The following is a 10,486-nucleotide window of genomic DNA, read 5'->3' on the forward strand; positions in this document are numbered from 1 at the left end:
AACACATGAGATCCTGCAATGTCAGGATAAATGTTCCTACTCAAAGAGTGGGAGTATGTTGGTGTTGCGTGTGGAGTTGATGGCTGAACCTTTCTGCAGCATCAGTGTATCAGCGGAGTGACATGACTGACTATATTTCTATTTTCTTAACTGACAGTATAAATATTCATCGATACTAAAAGATACAGAGACCACAAGCAAATGAAAGTTTCAAGTTTTATTATGAATACAAATCAGCACTGCTTTAAGTATACAGAAATATGAATGAGCATTTCAAATGCAATAACCATCGGTTAAATAAATAGTACATAAATACTGAAATACTAAAATTATTCACAGTTCTGTGCGACATGGCATTCTTGCCGTTATATAATATTTCCGATAACATGAATAGAGCCACTTTTCCAGCATACTCGTAAAGCTTTAGAACAATGTGTTCAATATAAAACTCCCTTTGGGAGGAAACACAGTACGTAATAATAATAACAAAATTACAGAGCAAATCGTAAAATTCAACAAAATATAATACAACAATCAAATGCAACGATCTGAAAAACCCACTCCTCTCGCAATAAGATAGCTCTCACATATTCAGTTTTCCTGTGAACAAGTTTAATACTAATGTAATGTATTCATATTGTTCACATTACTATGACTGGTGACTCACATACAGTTATTGTCAGAGATACATTCAGTTATCCTTAGTTGTCTCTGAAGAATATGATTGTGTTTTATATGAGGCTGCTGATGCTGTTTTTGTAGACTTGTGGCGGGTCCTCTATGTCAGAGTTGCTGTAAGAAAAGACCAAAAAAAAAGATGAGCACTGCGATTCAACAAACATGAAAAAAAGTATGATTTAAGCGAGGTGAATGCTCATCTAACCTGTTAAGCTCAAACTTGGTTGCTCTCTGTTTCAGTCGTTTCAGGATCCACATAGCCACAGACAGACCAGACAACAGAGCGCCGCCTGTTACCACACCAGACACAATGGCAGTGACCGTAGATGGGGGAGCTGTCGAAACATAATCAAATGTGAATTATTTGACTTTGTTTATCTACAAACATGTATTTTATTCAGGTGTTGCATCAAAATATCTTCTAACGTTTGTTCCTTTTCTGTTTTACCTTGGCAGGTGGGTTTCTGTCCAGTAGTCCAATTCCCATGCCGATCACAGGTCAGCAGCTCATGTCCGTCTAATAAGTAATCTTGATTGCATGCGAAGGAGCACTGTGAGTTGAACACTGGCTCACTGTTTGAACAGTTGATATGACCGTTTTCAGGAGCCTCGAGCAATGGGCATCTCACTGCTGTGGGAGAAGACAGCAAGGATTTAGATGTTAACCGTCACGTATTGATGAAGGAGATCTCGTTTTAGTGACACAACCCTAACGAAGGTATTACTAATAATGCAGGTAAAGTGGGGACATGTGTGTACCTGTGCAGTTTGGTGGTGCGGAGGTCCACCGGCCTGGATTTGCACACTCCATGCTGAGTGCACCCTGCAGCTCATGGCCTTCATCACAGCTGAAAATGCAGACCATACCAAGTGGATGATGGGTCACAGCAGAAGCAGGCGAAGACAGAGAAGGGCTGCAACTGATCTGGGCACTTGTTGGGATCTCAGGAGCAGGACATCCTATTGCTGAAAAGAAACAAAATAAAGATGATGAAATGTCGTGACGTAGCACAGAATCAGAGTACAATGACTGTGAATGCATTGAGCAAATTGTGTTGTAAGCACAGATGTATGTGAGCATTTGCTACCATACCTTTGCAGGTAGGTATGGCATTACTCCACTGCCCGTCCTCAGAACACTGAGTTCTGTGCGCTCCCTGCAGGTCAAAGCCTGCCTCACAGCTGAAGCTGCAGGTGGAGTTTGGCCGCAGTTCAGTCAAAGGTTGGCTGCAATGGGGGATGAGGTGGGCTCCTACCTCTGGATTCTGACAAGTGATGGCTATAACACATTCAAAAAAAGAATTAGTATGTTTGCCACAAAGGCACAAAACAAGAGAGCTCTTTTTAATTGTATAGAGGGTGATTGGATTCAACTTTAAGCGCGCCCTCACCTTCACAGCGAGGCTTCCTCTCGCTCCACACAGCTGCTGACGTGCATGTCACCTTGCTCGGTCCCACCAGGCGGTAGCCGGGGGCACAGCTGAAGCTGCAGGTGTTTCCGTAGCTGAACTTCACATCTGCATCGTCCCCACAGCTGACAAATTCATTGTCCAGCTGCTGGAGAGACGGGCACTGGACAGCTGCAAAACAGAGGGGGAGCAGAACAGGTCAGCAGTATTCTTTAACAAAAAAAACACCATGATAACTGACTGAGATACAAAATAGCTTTGATATAATGGATAATATAAAATCCTATGAGATAAAAACATAAAAAAGTGTCGGTGTACCGAGACAAAACGGCTGTGAAGCATTCCAAATTCCTGAGGCTTCACATTGCAGGGTGTTAGACGGGGAACCAGCGAGTACGTAGCCTTCATCACAGGTAAACACACAGGTGGACTGGTAGCTGGAGGAGCCCAGAGGATCGGAGCACTTCATGGATCCTCTTGCTGGACTTGACAGCACCTGACACTGGACCACTGTGGACGACAGGAAACACATTACAGCGGGCTCCATCATTGCTCTCAATATGATGACTTGAAACAAAGATTGGTCAATATCACATCACTTTACTTATTTTGTGCAGCTTTACAATACACCTCAACTCACATTCACATGTAGGAGGCTGCTCGGACCACTCTTTGGAGGCAGTGCACGTCAGGGGTCTTGACATACTCAGCTGGTATCCTTCCTCGCATGAATACTGGCACAAGGAGTCGTAAGAGAAGTTTCCATACTTATGAATGCAATCTACACTTCCTTTATATGGAACGGTCACCACCTCTTTGTCACACTGGACAACTGTCAACAAAGAAAACAAGACACAATTAGATATCAGGTCCTGGCTGTAAGCGACTTAAAGTAATGCAAACTAAAACAATTACAACATAATTGTATTTTCTTACCTTGCTCACACCTCTCTCCGAAAAAGCCCTCAAAGCAAGCACACTCATGGCTGTTGATGGTTTCTACACAGTCTCCATAGCGGCACGAGTCGTCCTTACAGGCAGCTGGAGAAAGAAGTAGTACGTTCATATAACTTGCATAAACCCATCAAAAAGTAATTACAAAGAGTCAAATCAATAGATTCACTCTTAACAAACAAAAATAAGACAGCTTAAATGAGCAGCTCTTAAATCCCTAACTTTTGCTCACCTGTGTAGCAAAGAGCGGTCTTCAATTTTCCACACCTCTCATCATTCCATTTTCCGGGGTACAAATCCCTTTTAACGTACATCTCCACACAATCCTCGCCCACTGTACTAATCCGTTTCTTTTTGCCGTTGTTTGGCTCGCCCTTTGCCCAGTTGGTTGCTTCCACTGTCAGAGTCTTGTTGGTTCCTACCCAGGTCCAGACATTGTTGACCTTGCGTATTCCAATCCAGTAGTAGGAGGGTTGCTTGGGCAGCCAGCTGTTGAGATGCCCGATCTCCTCCTGGTTCTGGATGGCCACCATGTCTGTGTAGTGCTTCTGGCACCAGGTTCGGGCTTCCGTCCAATTCATGGTGGTGCTAGAGTAGTTGTAGGACCAGCACTCTACACTAGTCCATGTGCACATCACTGAGGATGGAGGAGAGAGATACAAATTAGATGTTAGAGTAATAATTATGATTAAAAAAAAAGAAAAAGTTACATAGAATAAAACACAAGTTGAAAGTGGGATGCTAAAGATTCTGTTGACATTAGAGTTACATACTTGAGCAAAGAAAGGTCAAGCCGATCCATGAGGTCTTAGGTCTGCAGAACTCCTGTAAGAATAAGTAAAAAAGATCAATTAAGATAATTTGAAACCCTACATGTATCACTGACCACAAACAGCAATGAAGGAATTTGCACTAAAGAGAACTGTATTTAAATTGATTTGTCCACTTACCATTTTAAGTGGTATATGTGATAACCAACAAAAGACTCAGTAGTATTTCTTTAGTCTCTTCACGTCTGAGGATGAGATGATTCTGACTTTTATGTGCAGAGGTGCCTGCTTTTATACTCTTCGTCGGTCTGGTCCACTTTTCCTGGAAGCTCTCATCAAAAGTGAGCTATTCAGTGGAAATTCCCACCTCCCACCGCTACTGCCCCATTCCACCAGGGTCCTTGGAAACTTCCCCTCTCTCTTTTTTTTTTTTTGCTCTGACGCAAAACAAATCCTTCGTTTTAATATTAGTATTTTTATCATTAGTATAACAATAGAAAGTATTTCCTCAAGTACTGCATTTAAGTACAAAGTTGTACTATACTTGAGTATTTCTATTTTATGATACCTTACTTCTACTCCACTACAATTCAGAGGGAAATATACTTTTTACACAACATATGACTTCTATAGTTACGTGTTGTTTTTAAGATTTCCATTTTCATCCAAACATACGCTGAACTTACAAAATGTGACGTATTGATTTAGATTAAACTACTCAGTTAAACATAGCTCCAGCTCAGCAGTTACATCATTAAATCACTAATAATACTTAAACAATGTATATTTTACAACAATCGTGCACATTGACAGGGGCAATTCTAGTTTTATTTTTGATACTTAATTACATTTAGATAATAATAACATCTTTGACTTTAGCACAATTCTCAATACAGGACTTTAACTTGTAATGTATTAAAGAGTACTTCACATAGCTTTATTAGTGCTTTTACTTACTGTAAGTAAAGGCTCTAAATACATGCCTAAAATTGTGCTGTACTGATAATGAACTAATGTGCCCAAAAATTTGACAAATTAGCGCACACGTAGCAAAGAAAATAAATAGCATGAAGAAAAGTGATAAGTTTCCTGGGGAAAGCATAATAGCACTCAGCACACATACTGAGGTGAGGGGCGGCTCAGAGGGAAATTGTTTCGGGAGCTGTGAAATCCTGTGAGCTGATAAGTGTCTGAGAGAGATATCTTCGCTGTTTCCTCTTATTTGAATTTGAACCTTTTAAATAATTGCCACCAAATGAAAGCAAAGAAAAGTGCAAGCTTCATGAGTGTGCATGTTGACTAATTCCGGGTGATGCCTAATATTAGAACAAAATGTGCCTGAAGACGATAGATAGACTGGAACTGGCTTTTCACGGTTCAAAGGATGTCAAAGGATGTGCTCATCAAAAAAAAGGAAAGGGGAAAAAAAACAATGCAATTGCAGCAAACAAACACTTTACTATTTTTTTTATGAGCGTCCAGAGACAGGAAACGTGTGCAGGAGCAGAGGCGTCTGCTGGCTGCCTGTGTTTCCAGAAGTGACAGTTCATATCCTTCCTGTCTGACCCGAGGCACTGGATAGTAGCCGCTGTTGCTTGACACCTCTTAATCTACCCTTTCCCCTGAAAAACAATATAAACCAATTACTAATGAACTTATACTGAACAAGACCCAAGGGAGAGACTCAGTTTCAGCTTTGATTAGAACATCTTAAACAGATGCTTATATGGATCATGGTGAGCTGATTAGGGCCCGGTCACAGATTTATTCCTTGAAATAATCATGCATTACAGAAGCGGGCTGAGGCAAATCCCTTTATGTGAGAATTACCACATTACTATTGCTGTTATAGACTACTGGAATGATATAACGCCACTGTCTTATCTGGCATGATAAAGCCTGAAAGGAGAGGTTTGTGTTTGAAGGCCGCACGATGGATTACTGGTGTGAGGGACCATCTGGCAACCAGAGGTTCAAGTACTTGTGGCAGAAACTGTTGTCGGGTGAAGTGATCTTGAATCAAGAACTACATCGCTACCAACTTTGACTCTGACCTTCCTGATAGACAGTAGCGGAAAATCTTCTCTGGCTACAGGAAATAACAAATCAGACAGAAAGATAAAAGAAAAGGGTGAAAATAGTCTTGCCAACATGACACATATTGTTGATCTCTTCCCTTTGCTATTAACTGGGTTGGTACATGTAAGTTGCAGTGGACCAATCTGTAGTATATTGACTACATTATTTCTGGGTTTCGAGGGCTGTGCAATTCTAACGGTTCCATCTTGTTGCCACGTGGGGTCACCAGCGCGCATTATCGTTAACAGTAACGGCGACAAGGTTGCAAAGTGATCTGTCCCTTTAAGACAGGAAATAGACGTCCCAAATAAAGGCATTAGTGAGAACGCACCATGTTGTCTGTCGTCTGCAGACCTCTGAACGGTCTGAGAGTCTCCGGTGCTTTGACTAAAGCCACAGTCACAATGGCAGACGCTCTGGCGAAAATCCCCGTTGTTGAGATTGATCCAGAGGGAACCTTTAAGTACATTCTGCTGAGAGTGAAAGTGAAAGATAGCGATGTTCACAAAGACATAGTCCGGGGCACAAAAAGTGCAGAGTATCACAGTAAGTTCATAACTTGTAGTTTGCTGCAGAGTAGCCCGTCAAGTGGGTCAAGTGCTCGTGACAACATGCAAACCAAGACCTGAAACGTTACTGCAGATTAAAATGGGCCGTGTTATTTTGGGTAGACGTGCAATGTGCATATAAACTGCACAGATCAGGCTGATGCAATGCTTGTCAACCTTATGTGTTGCAAATATTGGAAGCAGCAGCTTTGAAAGATAAGATGGGAGATTAATGACAGTACAATGCTTTAAATTGTTGTTTATTTGACTGTCCTATCCTGTAACTTAACCAGTTTGTACGTTTTGATTGATGGAATTATTTGAATTATTTACAGATCACATATTTGAGAAGGTCAATCCAGCTATGGAGGCCTTGGGGATGGAGTGTAAATGCCTCGGAGGAGGGAAGATAGAGCACAACACCCAAGAGAAAAAACTGAGGGTGTTTGGAGAGTCTACTGTAAGTTTCTTTAATTGGAAATGCATTAAAAGTTGAATTAAATACTATTTATACCTTACAATAAATACTCGATAAACTTTTAATGTGATGATGTTAATGCTTTGTCATTCATTTTCAGGCGTTTGGTAAAGCAGACCATTCTGTGTCTGCAGAGAAGTTGAAGAGTGCCTTCAGCGACTATGAGATCTCCTGGTCCGATGACAAAAAATGAACCTACATCTCATTTGAAATATCTGCCTTTATTAGTTCCAAAACAACCCTTATGTGCAACCATTATTTAATTGAAGTACACCATTATGCATTATCTGTTTGCTTCTGATTCTGTGAAATCACAAAAGAAAGTTTTTTTTGACTGCAGGATTTATCATTTCTATTGACAACAAATATTAAGGATTTGGTATAAACTCTCCAAACCTCATTTTCCTTATAAATAGAATGATTCATCTTTACTTTTGCTTGGTATCTGATTGACTTTATTAGAATTGAAGGCCGCTTGCCAAGCGTAAAGTCCATACAGGAAGGGGTGAGCCAGTTGGAATCACTATCATATCCTGTTGCGAGGGAAAGTTTATTGTTTAAAAAAGACGGATAAGAGGGGCTTTCACTTGCTGTCGTTGTTACATGCTTTCATGTGTTTGTAATGATAAAATTGAAAGTTAATTCCACAGCACTTTACAGACAATTATACAATAATATAAGATCAGACAATCTGAGACGAGAATAACAAAAACATGTTCACAAAAAGATAAATTGGCTGAGGTGAGTCATACCAATTAAAAAAAAAGGCCTGTTCCTATTTTCTCTTACCTCCCAGCTCACATTGAGCAGCCAATTCCCTCCAGTTATATTTAATAAACTTTTTGGGGGGGCATTAGTCACAACTATCTGTGTGGAAAAAAAAGATGTTTTCCACCTGGGGTCTGCACAGTCTAAGGAAAAACAAGACTAACACTAACATAACGTCTCATACCCATACCAATTCTAAGCAGATTTTTAGTAAATTGTGTGATACACACTAGAACAATCAAGTATAGTCGAAGCAGACATGCACAATAAATCTGTCAATTTTTGAGTGTGCCATTCATGCACTCCCACAATGCAATGCACAAAGGAAATTGAGGTGCTACTCATTTTGGAAATAACTCGGATGAATTGTAGGGAAAAAGACTCCAAAAACAGCTTTGAAACAAAAAATAAGTATGTAGTCTTAGAAAATAAACATCTTGATGATTATTTGTGAATTTTAATTTGCATTGACATTCCTAAATCGCAGTTTGACTGACAACCAATGTTACACATATTGTATAATTTCCTGTTTGTTTTAATTTGTTAAGTAGGTTGATATTCGTAGACCAACTGCTAAAACAGTATGTTATGACAGTACGTAGTATGGATTTGTGACACAGCTTAAGGGTCTACAGCCGCAGCAGTAGAATGATTATCATGTTCACCATTTGAGTTTAGCAAGTCAGCATGCAAAAATGTACTAATTAGCATTAAACACAAAGTACAGCTGAGGCCGATGTGATGACGTTAGTTTTACAGGCATTTGATCATAAACCAATGTATGTACAAATTGAAATTTTGACCTGATGATGGCACCAAAGAGAAAAAAATGTAAGATTACAAAATTCCTGAATTACATTTCATGGCTATCCATCCCAACTGTTGTTGAGACTTTTAAGTGAAAACCACAAAAGAACCTCATGGTGTTGCAAGGGATAAATCATGGGATTACCAAATCTTTCATTTGGGAGGTGGTTGTAGAGATATTTCACAGGATACGTGAAAACCTTGACCTGCTGTTTGCATCAGAAGGAAAAGACAAGAGATCACCAAAGGATAATCCTCTGTGGATCATGAATGTCGATCAAAATATAGCATCTAATAGTTGCTAAAGTATTTCCGTCTGTGGTGGACTGATTGAGCATCTGTTTGTGAAATGCGGCCGAAATGGGTTTCCTCAGGAGGGTGGCTGGCATCTCCCTTAGAGATAGGGTGAGAAGTTCGGTCATCCATGAGGGACTCGGAGTAGAGCCGCTGCTTCTTTGCGTGAAACGGAGCCAGTTGAGGTGGTTCGGGCATCTGGTAAGGATGCCACCTGGGCGCCTCCCTAGGGAGGTGTTCCAGGCATGACCAGCTGGGAGGAGACCCCGAGGGAGGCCCAGGACCAGGTGGAGGGACTATATCTCCAAACTGGCCTGGGAGCGCCTCGGGATCCCCCAGTCAGAGCTGGCTGATGTGGCCCGGGAAAGGGAAGTTTGGGGTCCCCTGCTGGAGCTGTTGCCCCCGCGACCCGATCCCGGATAAGCGGACGAAGATGAATGAATGAATGAATGAAAAAAATGTAACGCTAACAAAAAAAGAAATCACATTGGCTTTTCCTAAAATGTTTGACGCTTTAATATCTGTGATCTATCCTAAGGGTGAAAGGTAGAAAGTTCTAATCAAGTGATGATACCTGGGCTGTTCAGGTGGCTCTAAATAGGAGACTGATTTGCTTTTGTTTCAAATCGATGTTATACGTATTAGCCACATAATATTACCTTTATTCCCACGAGATTCAACTATCCTTATTCCAAGAGTCTCCATCCTTTTCCTGTGGGTTTTTCCCACATGTCTGGGTCTTTAAAGGTACATGTATTCCAGCAGTTAGGCACATTCTTGCCGTAACTTTCTTTTTTTTTTTGCTTGTGACTCACCAGCTATCTGGTGAGCTATAAAGAAAACATTAAGAGGAAGAGTGGTACGTAACTCTGCTGACTATATTATTAGCTACTGCCGACACATGAAGAGAGCTCCATTCACCTTGACCCTCATCAGCAGACTTAACATAGACACCGGAGCTGACTGCATTGTGAGTGTGAACTAAAAAAAAAAAAGGAAATAAAGGCATCTTCCTTCCGTTCCCCATCTCAAATCCGGAGCAAGTTTCCTATAAACTGATAACCTTTCCATTATCTACAAACAGGGAGGTCAGCACTGGAGGGAGAAGTCTTTAACTGTGTTAGACTCAACCCTCTTCTTGGAAACTGTTGGGATAAATGAGATTTCTCATGAAACGTTAGACTTGTCTATGACCTAACAGTAATAAGTCTGTTTAGCCATGTAATGGTTCTAAAGGCAAATTATGTAATCTATTTGGAGGCCTTTGTCTTAATTTTTACAATTTCACAGAATACAACCCACAGAATAACTTTTTCTTTAATTTGTTTAAAGTTATCCTGTTTATGTATGTTGAGTATTGCTTTTGAAGTACTTATATAATGTATACACTGTATACAATGTCAAATGGAAATGCTGAGTTACACGCTGTAGATGCTGCATTTCAATCTCTTTGTGGACAAGTGAAAACAATTTTCATTGGAGAGCAATAATAAATTTGGAAACATGCTTTCCATCATCCTACAATAGCCGAATGTTAATAATACTGGTTATGTTGGGACTTAAGTGAGTCATAAATTAATAAATTGGGTCGAAACTTCCTACCAAGTGTAAGTAGACTACACAGCAAGCAGTTGTTTCACAATAAACTGTATTTGAAAGAGATAAGAATCAATGTGTGGTCCTGTTAGGGACTAACAAAAA

The 10,486-nt window shown here is 40.4% G+C and overlaps 2 protein-coding genes across 2 annotated transcripts; one reads left to right on the top strand and one right to left on the bottom strand.

Annotated features, from left to right (window-relative positions):
- Positions 1-202: 202 nt before the first annotated feature.
- LOC137870202 (E-selectin-like) lies at positions 203-4,095 on the bottom strand. The gene is made up of 12 exons (XM_068707224.1): positions 3,992-4,095; positions 3,815-3,866; positions 3,274-3,678; positions 3,024-3,128; positions 2,728-2,919; positions 2,406-2,597; positions 2,070-2,258; positions 1,772-1,957; positions 1,438-1,644; positions 1,127-1,309; positions 884-1,013; positions 203-792 (listed from the first exon to the last, which is right to left on the bottom strand). The coding sequence occupies exons 1-12, from the start codon at positions 3,992-3,994 to the stop codon at positions 732-734; spliced, it is 1,905 nt and encodes a 634-aa protein (XP_068563325.1). The 5' UTR covers positions 3,995-4,095; the 3' UTR covers positions 203-731.
- A 2,122-nt stretch (positions 4,096-6,217) lies between these two features.
- On the top strand, positions 6,218-8,131 carry si:dkey-51e6.1. Its single transcript, XM_068707088.1, has 3 exons — positions 6,218-6,436; positions 6,774-6,898; positions 7,017-8,131. Exons 1-3 carry the CDS (start codon positions 6,223-6,225, stop codon positions 7,107-7,109), a joined length of 432 nt encoding a protein of 143 aa, XP_068563189.1. The 5' UTR covers positions 6,218-6,222; the 3' UTR covers positions 7,110-8,131.
- Positions 8,132-10,486: the final 2,355 nt, after the last annotated feature.

Source organism: Cebidichthys violaceus, unplaced genomic scaffold (genome assembly GCF_023349555.1).
Source record: "Cebidichthys violaceus isolate CVI_PGR_0920_01 unplaced genomic scaffold, fCebVio1.0.p SCAF_13, whole genome shotgun sequence".
Lineage (NCBI taxonomy): Eukaryota > Metazoa > Chordata > Actinopteri > Perciformes > Stichaeidae > Cebidichthys > Cebidichthys violaceus.